Source organism: Crocuta crocuta, unplaced genomic scaffold, assembly GCF_008692635.1.
Source record: "Crocuta crocuta isolate KB4526 unplaced genomic scaffold, BGI_CrCroc_1.0 scaffold2, whole genome shotgun sequence".
Taxonomy (NCBI): domain Eukaryota; kingdom Metazoa; phylum Chordata; class Mammalia; order Carnivora; family Hyaenidae; genus Crocuta; species Crocuta crocuta.
Window position 1 is genome coordinate 6,577,253 of NW_027528640.1, and position 18,057 is coordinate 6,595,309.

Consider the following 18,057-nt stretch of genomic DNA (forward strand, 5'->3'; position numbering starts at 1 on the left):
TCAACTTCTAGTTAGTTATATTGGTTTCCGGAGTAGAATACAGTGCAATGTTAGTTTCAGGAGTAGACCCCCATGGTTCATCACTTACATATGACACCCAGTGCTCATCACAAGTGCCCTCCTTAATGCACGTCACTTGTCTGTCCCATCCCCCACTAAGAAATTCATTTGTAGATCATGAACAAATTTTACTTATTTCTAGAAGGAGACAGGGTCAGCATCAGTTTATCCCCAAGTTTTGCTTTTTATTTTGTAAACACAGAGGAATATTGTTCACAGAACTCAGTAGACAGCCGTTGGAATAAATTGTATAGGTAACATTACTCGTTTATTTGAAAGCTTTCCAAATTATATGCACACATCACTTAGTGGCCTTGTTTTTAATGATCTATCAATGAATGCTTTGCATGGCTCTTCAGTCAATTCAGTAGGAAACAGGTAGTGTCAGACTAACATTCAGAAGTGCTTGTTAGGCAGTAAACTCATTCAGCTTCTCAACATTAATATCATTGGTTAAAGTTATGTCTTTAGTTCCTTTCAGGTTTTTCCTTTGGGGCAATATGTCATTTAGCATTCATATGGAGACAGAGATCCCTTTCTCTTTCAAAGTGGAGAAAGGGCCACTATGAAGGGGAGGTAGAGACTAGGAGCCACAGGGTGGGGGGGTTGGGGGGGACATCTAACTACACTGATTCTCAGGTAGTTCAGATTTAGGTGGAGTGTACATGGAAGATAAAGATCTGGAATTACCCCTTGAAAGCTATCTGTATGCCTCCTGTCTCTAGTTTGAAACTACTGCTCTGTAGTTCATACCCAGCATCAGAATTGCTAGTCTCTTAAGCTGAGTGACCATTTCATCAAACCCACATCACTGAGGACATTACTCTGCCTCTCAGGGATTCAGGAGAAGTCCCCTCTGAAGGTCCCCATATTAGTCAAAGGAGTTTTTTAACTTTAGGACAATCCCATGGTCATTGTATTTAAACAACTGGCAGCCAATGAGTGATAACGTACCAGAGCTCTCTAAGACTCTTAATCTCTTTCTATAATTGGCTTTGTGACAACCTCTGGAGTATTTTTATTCATAACTTTCTTTCTTTTAAAGGGCATCCTTAGTCTACATCAACCAAGGTGGTACAAAAACAGCCCTGTACTTGGCTTGCACTCTGTGCCCTGAAGCAGAAATGCCTTTAATTGTTCATTGCAAAATATGTCTAGTGGAGAACGTTATTAAAAAATATTTTGTGCATTTTGGGAGAACGGGAGGTCAGGATGGCTTGACCCAGCATCTCACTGCAAACTCAAGTCAAGTAAGCCACCAAGGTAACGTAGCCTATTCTTAGGGCAAAATTTTCCGGTTGGCTAATTTCTGAACGTCATTAAAAGGGACAGTACTCATCCTCAGGCAGGAGAATTCTACTTTTAAAACAGAAGATTTAATGTGCCAGATTCAAATCATAAGGAAATGTTGCTCAGTTAATGGACAAATGCCTCCACATTGTAAAATAAACAGGATTTGAAAGGCAGACAGTCCTATTTTGCAGTTACAAGTTATTTTTAAAATCTTTATAAAGATGTGCATCTTAATTAAGGTCTCTCTTCTACTTGCTTCAACAGGTGGCCTAGGAAGGGGATGGTCCCATGAGCTCTAGCAGCCAGGGGCCTGGGACCACTCTCTGGGAGATAGCTGGATGAAGGTGCTACATCCAGGAAAGAACTTTCACTTAACACTTCAGTCTCAGAGCTAAGTAAATAAGGATCTGTTTGTTTGTTTTCTTCTAGAAAAGTAGACTATTTCTATCCATTTGCTTCCTGTTTCTTCCCAAGTTCCCCCGGCCTCATGAACTTTATACTAAGAATTTGAAGTATTCCCAAATTAATTGTTAAGTACCATGACCTTTTGCTTATGGACTCCCTTTTCCTCTAGAGTTTCCTGAAATATAAAACCTGTACAACTTCTAAAAAATGCAACATATTTAAGTACAGTTAATTAGCAAAAATCCACCAAAGAAAACTGTTTATTGTTTTTAGAAAAGATAAAATTTCCCTTCTAAGTTAAGTCTGACAACATTAGGTGTTTCTGTGGTATTCTTTCTGAAGTTGCTACAAAATAGAAAAACCTAAATCACAATGAGAGTACGTTTTGAACTTTTTAATCCCAAGACATCGTTAACAAGAAGGCTATGAGCACAGGATCTAGAACTGCTTTATTTTGTCCTTAAGTAAACCAGGGAAATTAGTGCCCCCGCCCNCATTGGGCCCCTTGGTTAGGTTTAAAAAATTAAATTAAGGGTATTATCTATATTCATGTGGTTGAAAAATCAACAGGCATGGAACAACAATAGCACGTGCAAAGGGAATTATGGCCCTTGGAGCTGTGTAACTTAGTGCTGCACACGTCACCTTTCCACCGGTCTCCTGGTCCTATCAGCACATTCACAAGGACAACCTTGAAATGTGCAGGTGAGTAGGAGGAAAATGGGAACAGGAGGGAAGAGAATGTCAGGAAAGAGGGCAGGGGAAGGAAGGTGTAAGGAGGGAAGGAAGAGGGTGCCTTGGTCCATTTGGGCTGCGTTAACTAGACGTTGTGGCCTGTGCGCCTTCTAAGCAATGGAAATTTACTTCTCACGGATGGAGAAGCTGAACGGTGTGGGCATGCTCCCCGATTCATAGTGGCAGTCTTCTCCCGGAACCTCACCTGGTGTGGCGGAAGGGGAGGGGCACCCTGGCCAGGCGCTGATCCCATTGGTAAGGGCTCCACTCTTAGTACCTAGTCACCTCCTGAAGGTCCACCTCCTAATACCATGACCTTGTTAGTTTCCACCCAAGCTTTTGGGGAGGATACAGACAGTCAGTGCAGAGCATTGTGGGAAAACTGAGGCTGTCCACAAAGGATCAGCACCTTTCCCAGCCTCTCAAGTGGTTGTCCTTTTTGCGTACGTGTGTTTGCACCAGCGGAAGGGGCACCTGGCTGCTCAACTGGCACCACTCTTGATGCCCCATATTGGGTGCAGAGGTTACCTAAAAAAAAATCTTAAAAAAAAAAGAATAGAAAAGGAAAAAATGGGAAGTGTAAAAGAAAAAAAAAGGCATGTATCTGGAGAAGGGTATTTAGTGAGGCACTAGGAATGTATTACTTGAATAAATGTCTTCATATTGCTTTCTTCTCATGTCCGTTTTATCTGGTCTCAGCCGAGTATATGTTACTACTTTGAGGTTTAGGTCTTGGGGAAAGCTCAGAGTGAATAGGCATGCATACTCGTGGAAGAGAGGCGAGCAGAGATGCAGTCCTCTAACGTTCCTACCAGAAACCAGCTCGCCTTTCTCTGGCACAAAGTAGCCTGGTGAGAGCCAGAATTCAGCTTTCTCCCGCAATGACCTTTTGAGACCGCAAATAGATCTGTCGTCTGTTTTGGCGCCCTGCTGAAGATGCCCCCAGACTTCACGGTGCACCATTTACACTGACTCCGGCCCTTCAGCAGGTGGCACTGTTCTCTCTGTTCCTGCCGGCTTTTGGCATCCCCTTCAATTCTAGAGCAGGGTCCCTTTTCTTCTTTGGGTCCACATGTTACCACTGCCTCCTTTACATCTTCGCTTGGGAGATTCTCTCCCGGTGACCTTAGCACTGAGGATGAGAAGCAAATTAGCAACATGGAGCAATTCACGTTTTCATGTTTGATCTTTCAAGCCCTAAGCTCCTGGTCTAATTAATTGCCCCACTTAAGGGCAAAAGAGTGAGTATCAATAATCGTATTGTGTACTCATCCCTCCCTTCCCTCCCCTATCCTCCACCCTACTTGTCTCTCCTGAGGCATTCTTCCCTTCCCTTCATTCACCCCTGTCCAAGGCTTGAAAATACTAGTAAATACTAGTAAAAGCTGTCTCTGGCCAAATTTCTCTCTAGTTAACTTGTTTAGGTTTTTATAAAAGTAAGGTTTTCTTCCCATCTTTAGTCACGGATGGAGTAGCAGGAATTTTCCCAGGCTGCCATCCAGGGCACCTCATTGAGCAGCTATGTAATCTGGGCACATAAACCTTTTGTAAAATGGGATAGGTGGACTAAGAGACTTGGAAGTTTCTTCTAGCTCTTATACTCCGGGATTATAAAGCAGTTTGCCACTGCCTTGAATACTAGTTGTACTGTGATACCAGATGATGGTTTCTGATATTTTCTTTCAGCAGCAAAAGTTATTAAATAGTATGAAGAACCAGAGTAGATTTAGTGGAGGCAGTTGATCTAGGGAGAGAGGGTACTTGGGGTAAGATATAACATGTCTACTACACTAGACAGAGCTCCTGACAGATATTCTCATGTATTTCTGTGGTGCAGCAGATACCAAATAGGCATTTAGGCTTAAATTCTAGAACTTTCTTAGTGTGCTCATGTATTTAAAAATAGAAATCAGAGTTGAGCTGTCTCTGGTTTATTTGATATTCTTCTGATAGTAGGCATTTGTTGTATTGTTAGACTCGTTCTGTTGGATGAGATCACCTTTTTTACCTTAGGAAAACACTGAATAATCATTGTAAAGAACCTGTAACCCATACAGACAGAAAGAAATGGAAAGAGGAATTCTCCTCCCTCCCCATCTAGTCATCAGAGATAACCCATATTATCTTTTCTCTTGTTTCTTATTTTTTCATTCAGATATTTTCCATGGATGTATGCAAACACCTGTATAAGTAGTATCATTTTGGTTTTATATGTCTGAATTTTGATGAATACTTTTGCAGCAGGTATGAATCCTCGGGGAGAGTTAAACTAGATGTATTACTAGATCATCTAGTGTTAAACTAGATGAGAGAGCAAGTGAAGAAACTGTAGGGTTAAGGAGCAAGATCAATAACAAACGGAAAGCACTCCATTGCTAATCAGATTGGCAACTGATCACGATTCCTAACAGAGGTTCTAGGAAGAATTGAGCATGGCGTATTGTGTGTTTGGAGGAGTCATTTCTAGGGGAGTGGGCTGGGGTCGTGGTGGGAGATGACCACCAATGATTCCATTTCTGTACATGCCTACTACTGAAAGGTAGGGTCTCTTCCCTTCCCTGGAACCATGACAGGCTCTGTTACTTGCTTCCGGTAGTAGAATGACGCAAAATGATGCTATCACAGTTCTGGCCTACAACTGGCTATTTTAGTTTTTGCTTTCTTGGTAGATGATCCCCATGTAAAAAGGGCTGACTGCCTTGCGTAAGAGAAAGGCCTCATGGATGCCTCTAGAGGCTGAGACCCTTAGGAGGGAGATCGGTCCAGCCCCTTGCCATTCCAGCACTCCAGCTGAGCCACTGGCCATGGGGTAGAAGTCCTCTTGGGTCCTCCAGCCCAAGGCAAGCCGCCCCAGTCAACACTCCATGAAGGAAAAACACGCTGTCACCATCGTGTTCTGTCCAGATGGCAGAATGGCCAGCAAGAAAATGGTTGCTGCTGTTATAAACTGCTACATTTTTGGGTAGTGTGTTATGCACAACAAACAATAGAAATTGATGTCTGAAAGTTGGGTGCTGGCACAACAAAAATTTAAACAAATCTAAAAACAAAAATCTAAAACACAAGGCATCAGCTTTGGGACAAGGCATTGGGTAGAGATTGGTGAGGTGATGAAGGAATTCTCTCTCTCTCTTTTTTTAATTAACTTAGTCTTTAAAATTTTTATTTTGAAATAATTTTAGACTTAGAGAAAAGTTGCAGAAATGGTAGAGTTTGTGTACCAGAGTTCACCCAGCTGCCCTAATAGCAATAAATTAGATAGCAGTAGCATAATTACCCAAACCAGGAAATTCACATAAACTACAGACCTTAAGTGAACTTCACTGGCTTTTCTGGTGATGTTCTTTTTCCACCTCAGAATCCAATCCAGGATCCTGCATTTGCATTTAGTTGGTATATCTCCTTAGTCTGGGAAGGAGGCTCTTAGTGGAGGCTCTGAGAGTGGTGAGGAACTTGTGTTGGAGGCTGGAGAAGCAGTGCTATATAGTGGCAAAATATTTAGTAGCCCTTGAGTGCAGTAAAACACAGGAGATGGAAAATGTACCTAATGACCTTGTAAATCTGGCAAAGGGGGTTTTCAAGCTGAGTGTTCAAAGTATCATTTGGCTTCTTTTAGTGATGTGTGATGGTGTTATAAGAGAGAGATGTGTTAAAAAGGGAACTATTCAGTTTTCAAGAAGAATGTAGAGGAAATAGACAGGGCCTAGGAGATTCTCTTGAGTCAGCAATAGTCTCAAACTAAGAAATGGCCTCAGGGTGCCTGCCTGTCAAATGCGGCTTCATCCTCCTTGAGGTAAGGATCCAATCAAGACTCTTAAGGCCTCTCAGCATTTTAAGATGTTGTCTCATAGACCCTCTCAGCTAGCCAAAAGGGCTTCTAAGAAGAATCTTTTTTTAAATATATTTTTTATGTTTATTATTATTATTATTATTATTTTAATGTTTTATTTATTTCTAGGAGAGAGAGAGAGACAGCGTGAGCAGGGGAGGGTCAGAGAGAGAGGGAGTCACAGACTCTGAAACAGTCTCCAGGCTCTGAGCTGGCAGTCAGCACAAAGCCCGACGCGGGGCTCGAACCCACGAACCGCGAGATCATGACCTAAGTAAAAGTCGGATGCCCAACCGACTAAGCCACCCAGGCGCCCCTGTTTATTCATTATTTTTGAGAGAGAGAGCGAGCAAGCAAGTGAGCAGGGGAGGGGCAGAGAGAGAGGAAGACACAGAATTCGAAGCAGGCTCCAGGCTCTGAACGGTCAGCACAGAGCCTGACACGGGACTCAGACTCACAGACTGTGAGATCATGACCTGAGCCGAAGTCAGATACTTAACTGACTGAGCCACCCAGGTGCCCCTAAGAAGAATCTTAAGAGGAGTCCAACAACTGCTTCCTTGACAAGGCCCAAAGCAGGCAGAAGTTTGTTTTTGGAAGAATTATAGATGTGGCTTTCTGGGCATAGTTGTTGTAGGCAAGGAGTAAATTCCAGTAAGAGTCATAGAAAACCCCCAACATTTTAATGACAGTTATATTGATAAACCACCACCAGCCTGAACTAAAGAAGAAACAGTTGAAATGTAAAAAAAGCCACTGGGCTCCCCAAGTGGCTTGGACACAGGCTGAGAGAAGCTGTCCCATGGTAAAGGACAGGCAGTGACCTACGGAAAAGGAAGCCTCAGAGGTCACAGCCTGCCCCTCAGAGCAGGGGCCCCGGAACCGTGGTCCAGGAGGCTCCCAGGGAGAAGAACCAGACCCTCCTGCAAGTCTGGGTCCCCAGAGTGGGGCTGCCAGTGCTCGGCCGGCTTTCAGGACTGCTATGGATGGTGGCTGCTTCGTGCCTTCCCCATTGCCCCCTCAGACACGAGTGTGTATCGTAGTTAGGTAAGCACCATCTAAAATGCCGTGTCAACTGGGCCTAGTGCGCATCTTCAGAGCCTGCACTACACACAGCGACAATTTCAGGGGAGGGAGGGAGCAGGGGAGTTTGGGTGTGACTTGTTATGACGGGGAGTGTGTCCCAATATGACCACCCAAAGTTCCTTCTGTTCCAGGTGGTCTCTTTCCTGTCCCCTGGCATCTGGGCTGGGCCTGTGGCCTGCTCTGGCACAAGTCCAGAAAGTGATGTTCCGGGACTTCTGGACCCTGGCTTCCTGAGGCCTTGTAGCTTCTGCTTTCTCTCTCGGGATCAGCCTGTAAAGAAAGTATAAAGGAGCTGGGGGTGCTGAAGCCATCTTGGCCATTCTGGGCCCCATCCAGACTCACAGCTAAAGGCCCCCACACGTCTGCCCATTCCCACTCCCCACCCCGGGCTCTCTGCATGGGAAGGCAGAAGAATGGCCCAGCTGTGCCTTTTCCAAATTGTAGAGTTGTGAGAAAATAAGGTTGTGGTGGTTCTTTTAAGCCACTGTCATGCAGCAATAGGTAAATAAAGCCATTATCAAATATCAGGGTTTTTGTACTGCTTTAACTTCACTCCATGGGCTGTGAAGAGGTTGTAACAGTGTCAGATAAAGAAGCCAGATTTTCAAGGAAACTAAATTCCATAAAGGCTGGAGCCCATATGCCACAGTCATTGCTCTGTCCGCAGAGCTTAGCACAGAACTAGCACATGACAGACTCCCAAATATTGGTTGACTGGATAATTAAATAAATGAATGGAGACAAAAGATGCCATACCATGGAAAAGACAAAAAAGATACTTTAAACAGAGTTTGTCTCATTCATTTTATCTTTCAAAAAACATTTTTTTAAACATTTATTTATTTTGGAGAGCCAGAGAGAGACGAGCGGGGGAGAGGCAGAGAGAGACGAGCGGGGGAGAGGCAGAGAGAGAGGGAGACACAGAATCTGAAGCAGGTTCCAGGGTCTGAGCTCAACGTCACGAACCGTGAGATCATGACCTGAGCTGAAGCCAGACATTCAATCGACTGAGCCACTCAGAGGCCCCCACTCATTTTACTTTTCAAAAAGGTGCTCTTCATTTTTCAGAAAATGTGATGCCTCAGAAGCCAGAAGGGAAAGGCTGGTAGGAGCGAGGCACAGGGCAACCCTGAGTCTCTCCCCATATCTCTCCTGCACCTAGATGATAGAAGGTCTCTGGAAAGTACCTGGCAAATGCCCCAAATACCTGCCGGTACATACAAATTATTACCTTTTTCTATTATTGGAAGAGCTGAGAAGCAGAATGTGTGTTCCATAGGACTCCAGCCAGAGTTAGTCCTAAAGGCAGTGAGGTCGAGTATCCAATAGCCAGAGCTGGGTTGGAGGGTAAAACAGTCAAAACGGATTGATCATGTTAAGGCTTTTCTTTCCCATCACCCTCTGGTCCAAGTCACAATCTCTGAACACCACTTGGACACAGTGAGTGCCCGTTTCTTCTCTGTGGTTCTCTCAGGAATTCTCAGCCCCATCATCATTTCTCTGAGAGCGAGCATTTCATACAGCACACCTCTCTACTGTGATGGGAAAGGAGACCCAAGTGCAAGACCTCCAGGAGAGCTTATAGACAAGAATGGAAAATTCTTTTTAGGATACGGTTACTTGTAGTGACTTCTGGAGAAATGTCCTGGGTAAAATGTCTTTATGTAAAAGAACAGCAATATTTGCAACTAGGATGAATGAAATAAGGGGAGAAGCCTTGGACCCTTGCAAGAATAGGGTGGTTTAAATTCAAACCTATAATTATTATATTTCTCTATTCTGTATTATCCAGAAAACCGTGGTAAAACAAATAAAAATAGAAAAGATTGCTTAAAAAATTAAAGCCATTGATTTAGATCTCTATTTGAAAGGTCACTGTGTGGGAGATGAGAAAGGCATTATGGCGATCAGCGTTCAACAAAAGACATTTTAGCAGCGGAATCTACAAAGAGCGCATCAACTATTTATATCACCCACATCAAGTTGCTGGTCATTTCACTTATCAAAGAAAATAAGAAAGCTATTTTCTTTGGACATTCTTTGGGTGTAGTAACAATACAGTTTTGGAATCAGCTGTTAGAAACTATAATTAAAGCTGGTTTATCATGTTTACTAATTATTCTACATAGTCTCCCTGAAGCTTTATATAATTCTCCCTTTGTTACAAGCTTCTGTTTCTCCCTAGGGCGTTCTGAATCCAGCCAGGTAAAGAACTGAAGTGCCTGGAAACCAATGTATTGTAACATCAGTATAGCCAAGCAGCTCTTTGCAAATGAAGTTGAAAAACAATAGATTTTAAGCTTTTCTGTACATTAGACAGGGTCAGCTATTTCGAGGTTTCAGCTCTACCACTCGGATAAGGAGATCTCTTGGGTAGAAGGAAGAAGTGAAGGGAAATAAAAATCGAAAGCTGAAATTTCCTTCAGGAGCCTATTTAATGAACACTGGGAAGGGGTGGAGGTTTTTATTCAGTGACTCCCAATAACCACCTGATATTACTGTCACTCTGGGCAAATGTCTGCCAGCGGTGGTGATCCTTCCGTTCACCACTAGAGAGAAGTAGAGGGACCTCATGTTCAGAGAGGCAGCAAAACTCAGGTCCCACTTTCTTCCCTCTGCCGGTGGGAGTGCCGTGGGCCAGTCTCATATTCGAACACTTCGGTGCCGGGGTTGCACACTCTCTCTGCTCTGGAATAACTCTGTGCCATGGGAGTGGAAAAGCATCCTCTCTCCTCAGGCCTACGAGGCAGGAATGAACCCATTTCCTTCCCAGGAAGTGGATTTCAGAACTTCGCTGAGGCAGCGAGACTAATCCTTGCATAGGGGAGGCTCCAGGGGAGGGGCAAAGTAGGGCATGCTAACAGCAGGGACTCTGGAGACAAGATTGGCAACCAGAGAAACAAAGGTGAGGCATTCTACCCCTTCCCAAAGTATCTCCCTTCATTTAACATCCTTCTCATTTTCCCTTTCCCCAGCAACTAGTATTTGCTACTTGATGGAGCACAGCTCAGTTTCTTACCCTGCAATCTAGTGGAACACCTAGAAATCAGGGATTCCTCATCATTGGTTATTTGTAAAATAAATCTCTGGCTCAGCCTAGGTGGCGTGGACAGGATTAAGAGTTTTGGAAACAAATGGAGGCCTTTCTCGCACTCTTTCCAGAGTAACCCCACCCCCACCCCTCCGCCTTTCTTTTCCCACTTGTGGCCTCCACTCCTGCAAGCTGCCCAGGACCATGCACAAAAACAGCCTCCAATGAGTATCAACACTGAAGATTCAGCAGGTTGCTAACTCCTGCAGAGCTATCTTGTTGTATATAAATGCAAAGTGTTATGGAGCCTCAGAGATCTCTCAGAACACTGTAAATGTCCCTGGTTTAATTAGTAGTCCTGGAATTAGGTAATGGCCTGTGGCTTCTAAGCAAGCTCTCTTGGGGTTTCTAGTCTTAAAGGGGCTGCCTGCAACTGTGATGTGCTCATATACAGTCTTCTTTCTCAGACACCGAATAAATCCTTTTAGACCTGCCTAGGCACCTACTCACAATTACTGCAATACACATGCAAATTGATCCCATTCTCCCAGATTTAAAAAAAAAAAAGGAATGAAAAAAAGGAAGCAAGAAAGAAAGAAAAAGAAAAACGATCCAGTGCCTCAGCCTAGGTCTCAACTCCTACGTTGGACTCCAATGGTCTCCTTGAGTTCTACTTCCCGGGGGAAAGAAAAGGAAGAAGTTCCAGATTGGTGTTGATGGGTGCTCATTCTCTTCAAGCACAAAGTGGACAACTCACTTTGCAGCTAATCAATGTCAGGGCAAACGCGCCCCAGTTCTCAGAATTTTCTGAACCAGCTCTCTCACGGGGATAGGTCAACCAATCGGGGCTGTTAGCAGACTTGACAGGTTTGTTCTGGGCTGACGGCCATTGACTAGGTTCTCGGACCAGATAAGTCACTCGGCTGAGTCTACAGTAGGTGGGGCGCGCTCACCAGCTCAGGGGAAGTGACTGGAAGTTTGTTGCAACACTGGTGAATTCAAGCAGCGGGCTGCTGCAGCAGATACCCTTTTGCCCTGTGAGCAAAGCACGAAAAGGGTTCGCCCTAAGGGGCAGGGCGCTAGCGAGGGAGATGCCAGACCCCCGGGGCCCAGCCCGTTCTCCCACGGTTGGGAACGCGTAGTGTTGGCCGCCCCAGAGCTCCGATCTCGGGTCTCGGCCCTATAGCTTGCTCCGTAGGTAGCACGCGAGGGGTGGGGGCAGCTCGGGAGCTCTCCCTCGGTGGTCTGCGAGCATCGGCGGCCGCGGCCAGCGGTGAGAGGTGGCGGGGGCACGTGCTTGAATGTGGGTGCTTGTGTAACCAGCTCCCCAGGCGCCGGCACCGACAGTGCTCGGGCCGGAGGCTCGTCTGAGTCTGCTCTTTCGCCACGACCCGGAGACGCGGGGTCCCCGCTGCCGGTACCGGGCAGGAGCACCCAGGGCGAAGGAAGCGAAGCACTTGCCTCCCGAGCCATCATAGGGGAGTGGGAATTTGGAAAGTTCCCCAACTAGGAACACACGTGACCTCCTCCTGAAAGTAGTTCCGACTGCGGCCCGCGTATCCCTCCACCTCCTTTTGAACCCTCCTAGGTCTCCTCGGCCCCGCCCACTCGCAGGGGCTGCCGCTTCCTACCGTTCCGTATTTCACACTCGGGCCCCGGCGCGGCGGCACGGCCCGCTTTCGGGGAGCGCGGAAGCCGGCCCGCGGCGATCCACCCGGCCGGGTTTTCACAGCGGCCCGAAAGGGGCGGGGCGAGGCAGACCCCCGAGCCGCGAGCCCGAGCCCGTCGTGGGGAACCTAGCAGGAGCCCCGAGGGGAGGGAAGCTCTGCTCTCCAGGGGGCATTGCGGGGGGCTCCGGGCTCGGTCCTGTCCTCCGGGGTCCGCTTGCGGTTCAGGCGGACAGTGGTCCTGGGGAACCTAGAAATTCGGGGGCGATGTGCTCCCACGCAGCGCGCTCGACTGCCAGCTCTCGTTTTTAGGGCGAAGGAGCCGAGCTGCTGGGGAAGCGGGAGGTGGGGCGGTGAGAGGGAGCCGGATGAGGTGATACACACGGAGACACAATAGGGGGTTGTTCTTTGTGCGGAGACTGACACCTGGAGGACACGGTGGGGGGCGGACGGGGAGGGAGGGTTTCTCCACAAAGGCTGCTGCAGGCGGGTCCCCGCAAGCGATCGTGATCCGGCAGCAGCGCAAAAGGGGGGGGAGGCTGCAGGCCGAGCCGGGGAGGCCGGGGGGCGGGGGCAGGGGCCGTGCCTGCGTTTCCCTGTGCCCCGACCCGCGCGGGTCACCTGGTCCTCCCCACCTGTGCACAGGTAACCTCAGGCCCCAGTCAGTGACACCAATCCACGCACCCCTGAGCTTCCACCTTCGGCTGTCCCTGTCCCCGCCGGGTTTGTGGGCTCAGGTCGAGGCTCAGCTCATCACCTCCCTCCTTCACATCCACCTCCCTCCCCNGAGGAGAAGCAGGCTCCTTCTCTGCAACCATCCAGCAGCCGCCGCAGCAGCCATTACCCGGCTGCGGTCCAGAGCCAGGCGGCGGCAGAGCGAGGGGCATCCGCCACCGCCAAGTCCAGAGCCATTTCCATCCTGCAGAAGAAGCCCCGCCACCAGCAGCTTCTGCCATCTCTCTCCTCCTTTTTCTTCAGCCACAGGCTCCCAGACATGACAGCCATCATCAAAGAGATCGTTAGCAGAAACAAAAGGAGATATCAGGAGGATGGATTCGACTTAGACTTGACCTGTATCCATTTCTGCGGCTGCCCCCCACCCCCACCCCCTTGCCCTTCTGTCACTTGTCTCTTAGAACGTGGGAGCAGACGGAGGCGGAAAATGCCTGTGGTGTGGGGGACCCGTGGCCGCCGACCCTGCTCGCGTTTCCCGATCGCCTGTGTGTGTTTGGTGTCTCCTCTGGATGCGTTCAGCCTAGGGTGTGTTCGGCTCCGTGGGACTCTCCGCCTGGTCGCAAGTGTCAAGGCACCAGATTGCTTGTCTCGGCGTGTCCGCGGGGGTCTCTTCCTGAGGGCCATTGTCCGTTAATACGGAATCTAGCGCGCTGTTAGTGGATTAGCGAGCTCGGTAATCCGCTCTGCTAAACGAACAGAAAAGTAGACGCTTTGAGGTTGAGCATATTTCGATTAAATCTTGGCTTTAGGCCCTAGATCAGGGCTACAGATTAGATTAAAATGAAAATTAGTGTTTCACGTATGCATATTGCATCAGAATCTTGCAGTGATTGTTTTTAGTTTCCTGGGTTGCATTGATAGACTTTCTTTTTTTTTAATGTGAGTTGTGAACTGATTTGCATAACTTTGGAAGCAGAATCCTTTTCGGCATATATGGTGTTCTTTTTGAGGGCAAAAGTAGGCTTGTGCTTGTAAACGAAGTCCATTACAACTTTGAAACGGCATTTGGAAGTTCTGGAGCCTCAAATCAATAGTGGCATACGTAATCTGCCTCCCAAGGCGTTCTTGCTGGATCTTTGTTAAATTTGCCGTTTTTCTCCCCCCTCTGCTGGTGGGGAGATGTGGGTTGAGGCACGAAATGTGCAGTTCAGTAGCACTTTATATCCAGCGGTCTTGTCACACGGAATAGAATGGAGATTGAGTGCTTTTTGATCCCGGATGATGATGATGATGATGATGTGTGGCTTGCAGGGTGTTGCAGAGATTCGGCTTGACTTCTTCTCTGGAACTGAAGGGTTCCTGTGATGCCAGAATCACAGGGTCGGGTCCTCTGACACGTTGGGGTTTGCATTAATTTTACTCCAGCTCGTGTATCATGTCAAGTGTCACTTACCAGCTCATCACCAGAAATGCTGGCCAGGGTGGATCACTCCGGGCTTCTGACCGTTCAGGTCTGTTAGCTGTTTTTCACACACTGTATTAAATTTACTGACTCAGGCTGTTGAATATTCAAGACAGAAACCCAAGAATTTTAACAGAGTATTGTTCTGGTTGTCTGGAAGTTAGGCCCTTGTACCTCTAAAGGTAGTGGTTCTCGAAAGGCATTAATCTTTGCAGGTTCAGGTGTAGTAAACTGGTTTTGATATCAAGGATGGGGATGGAGCTCCCCTCCTCCTCCTTTTTTTTCCCCCCAGAATGGAAAGGATCACAGACATGGAGAGTTCCTGGTAAGTGGAGGCACGAAAAGCAATTGTTCTTGGTTGGAGGTGACTGAAGCATCTTGTAGAAGGCCTCCCTTAAGACCAACATTTTGGTGATGTGAGTTGTAACTGTGGGCAGCACTTGGTTAAGATTATGTAATTGCATAGGCGTTAATAGAGCATTCTTGATAAAAAATTTATTTCTTGGCAAATACCACTAAGCCTTTTGCTTAAAGGTAGGGTGGTGCTGAAGTGTCTGTGTGTCCTGCCAAAAATTGTGGGGAAGATTTGTCTTTTGAAGAACATGTTTTCTGTCTGAAGAGGTTTTCGTCCTTCGGATTCTGTAGCTGTGCACATAGCTGTACACAGCTCATTTTGCCTGAGTGTGTGTTTTGAGGTGAAGAGAAAAGGTACTGAAAAAGGAGCTTTGTAGCACACAAAATGTAAGTTTTCTGTGAAGTTAAAAAATAATATTTTAAGGGAGTGTTTAGAAGTTTCAGAGTCTGCATTGATCGCAAAACTAGAGAGGCTGAACTTGACCCGTTTGCCTATAAGAAAATTAGTTATGGAAACACTTCTCTGATTTGTAATGTATTTCTAAAGCAGTCTACTGTTGATAGGAATTGACAGTTATCTGGGTATATAGGAACAAATTAATTAAACACTTATTTAACTCTTTAAGAGAAGTCCCCCTGTAAGAAAATGTTTAGAATGCTGTCTGGTAGATGGTTTTTATTATTCAGAGTACGTTTATACTGTCTTTACCCATTTGCTTTAAAATCGTCAGGGTTTTAAGATTAAAATTATTCTTCCAGATTCTTAGAGCAGTGAGCTTATTAATGGCCAGTTCGCCTTTGACTTCAGATGTTTGCCTCTGTACATGACGTTTACGTGACAGAACTTTAACACTGTGCTTGTAGTTACGGTATGCATAGAAAGCAGTATCAAATACTGCATCAAAGGACTTAATCTCTAGAGTTGTGGTTTTATTGAGCCAAATATTGATATGAAAAAAAATCATTTAGGAAAAAATCAGCGAAGGGCTCGCTTTTTTGTTGGTCGCACTTCCAATAATTTTGATGCACCAAAGCAGTTTGGTTTGCTTGGTTTCACTTTAGGGTTCTGTGTTTATTGTGGGGGGAAAATTAAAATGGCCATTGAAGACTTTGCCTCTGGCAGGTTGTGGTATCTGTTTCAGCAGCTAGCCTGTGAGAAGGTAAATTCCTTTATGAAAATAGCGATTGGAGTATTTCCATATGATAAGAAAGTACTGATTTCTCAGAGGAGAAATGAGGACCATTGTTCAGTTTTAAAATATTATTTGCAAAGTTGAGTTATTCTAAAAATAATTTGTTGGTATCTTACTGCTAGCCTGGAAAGAAGTGCTAAACATGAGACTGTAAAAAAGTTAGTGTCTTTCAATTTCATGGAAACTTTAGGGTTTGGTTGTATGTATTTTTATCGTTTGATAAGTTTGGGTCGTTTCAAATATTAACCGTAGGAAATATTTTTGTAACTTGTACAGGGTACAGTGACTACTAAAGTTAGCTATATTATCTTTCAGTATTGGTACTTAACTGAAATGACCATATTGTACTGTGAGGTGTTTTTTTAAAAAAGATTCTATTCACAATTTTTATTTTACACTGTCTTATGTCTACTAAGGTGTATTTCTTTTCTGAACAACATGACCACCTAAATGAGGGCCACCTAATTGCTGTTTGACAATTTATAGACTTCATTTTCATAAAGATTATTCGAGTGAAGGGGACCTGAAAAAGTAAAGTTTATATGATTTGATGTAAGGAAAAAAGGAATCTTATTGCTGTCCATTGTAACAGTTTGCAGAGTAGTACAGTCCTCAGTGCAGATTTACATTGCTTATGATTCACTAAATGAATATTAGATGAATAAACATCATAAAATGTGAGTTATAACCACCTTAGTTTAAAATATGTTTTAGGAAGTGTAGAAAAAGATGCGTTGGTGTTCCTTACCTTTTACAATTTTATTTTAACAACATCAGAAAGGTAGCTGTCAAAATTTTAGTTTTTGGTAGACCAGTATATCTGCTTTCTCTTAATAACCACATAAAATATACAAACTTCTTAACGTTACAGATTTCCATACTTTTTAGAAGTGAAGTCTTCAATTCTTATTTTCACATGTTCTCATTTTGAGATTTGCCCCTCTTGCTATTTGTTCCTTTGGTGACAGCTCAATACTTTTTAATAATTTTTAAGCCACTGAAGTAAGTACTTCAGTGACTTTTAATGGAGGAATATCTATTAGGGGAAAATCAGTGCACAAAGTCTCAACATTAATTCACTCTCCGTAAACATTTTATTTTTAAAATTTGGACCTCAGCCTTTTTAGAAGGACAAATGTCTAAGAAATGTTTTTATATTAATATTGTGTGTGAAGTGGAATTTTGAAAGAGAAATTTAGGAGTGTGCATGCATGTGATAGTTTTTCACTTAGTGGTGATATAAGGATTTAGCTTCCGGGGGAATGTTATTAATGATGCCGTAAGACATTTATATAACATGCTTTTTCCTGTAGAGACCATTAATTTTGAAGATTTATTTCTATCTCGTAGAACCCTCAGTCTTTACTTGTCTTTTCTTCTCTTTCTCCCTCTCTTTTTATGTTAGATAAACTTTAAGTAAAGTCAGTTTTGGAGAATTCTTTTGTGACCTGAGTCATTAAGACAAAGTGTTAGGATTTGTTCTAAGAACAGTGGCTTAAGACATTTGTATCATCTTCTGAGATAGGGGTCAGTAATGATTTCAGTAAATATTCGGTTCTGTTTTACAATTGCTTTTGGTCTGGTAGCTTTGAAATTAATGCAGTTGCTATCAGAGCTATCAATAATGTTGAGGTTATTAGACTGCATGACCTTAAGTTAGTAAGGATTTGCTGAGCAAACTGATACCATTAATTGTTTTATAAAGGCCACGTACTGCCACATGTATTTTTTGCTAGGTGATTCAAAAGCGCTTTAGTCTGTCAGTAGTGATTGTCTTTTTGAGTATTGGATATATGCACCTACACTCACGTAAAATACTTTTCATTTGTAAGGAAAAGTGAAGTTAGTATATTGGATTTGACTCTTCACCTATTCCCTATTTTTTTTTTAAATGTTTTTCATTGGTTTTAGAAAAGGTACTAGCAATGTGGTTCTTTTAAAGTAATTTGCACTGGAATAAAGCCTACTGGGAAAATATCAATATAAGAAGGGTACTCCTTATTTAGAGGTGAATTAATTTTAGGTGGGAAGTTTTAGTTCACTTCAGCATGGTTCAGGCGTACTTTCTTCATTTGCAGCAGTTTGTTTGCATTAAGAGGCAGGTGGACATCATCAGGGTATTAGGCATATACTTGGGGGCATGGAGAGTACTGAGAGAGGGGTGGACACAGAGGCTGCACCTGACAGCAGAATATTCTAACCGGTGCGTGGTGTGGACAAGAAGACTACTTACATACTGCAGTTCCGGGGGTTATATGCTTTAATTG

The 18,057-nt window shown here is 44.7% G+C and overlaps 1 protein-coding gene across 1 annotated transcript in view; it reads left to right on the plus strand.

Annotated features, from left to right (window-relative positions):
* Positions 1-12,897: 12,897 nt before the first annotated feature.
* Positions 12,898-18,057, plus strand: part of PTEN (phosphatase and tensin homolog) — an 89,147-nt gene continuing 83,987 nt past the window's right edge. The window contains exon 1 of the mRNA XM_077755230.1: positions 12,898-13,179. Coding sequence (XP_077611356.1) covers positions 13,101-13,179 — 79 coding nt within the window. The 5' untranslated portion in view covers positions 12,898-13,100. The remainder of the gene's footprint in view (positions 13,180-18,057) is intronic.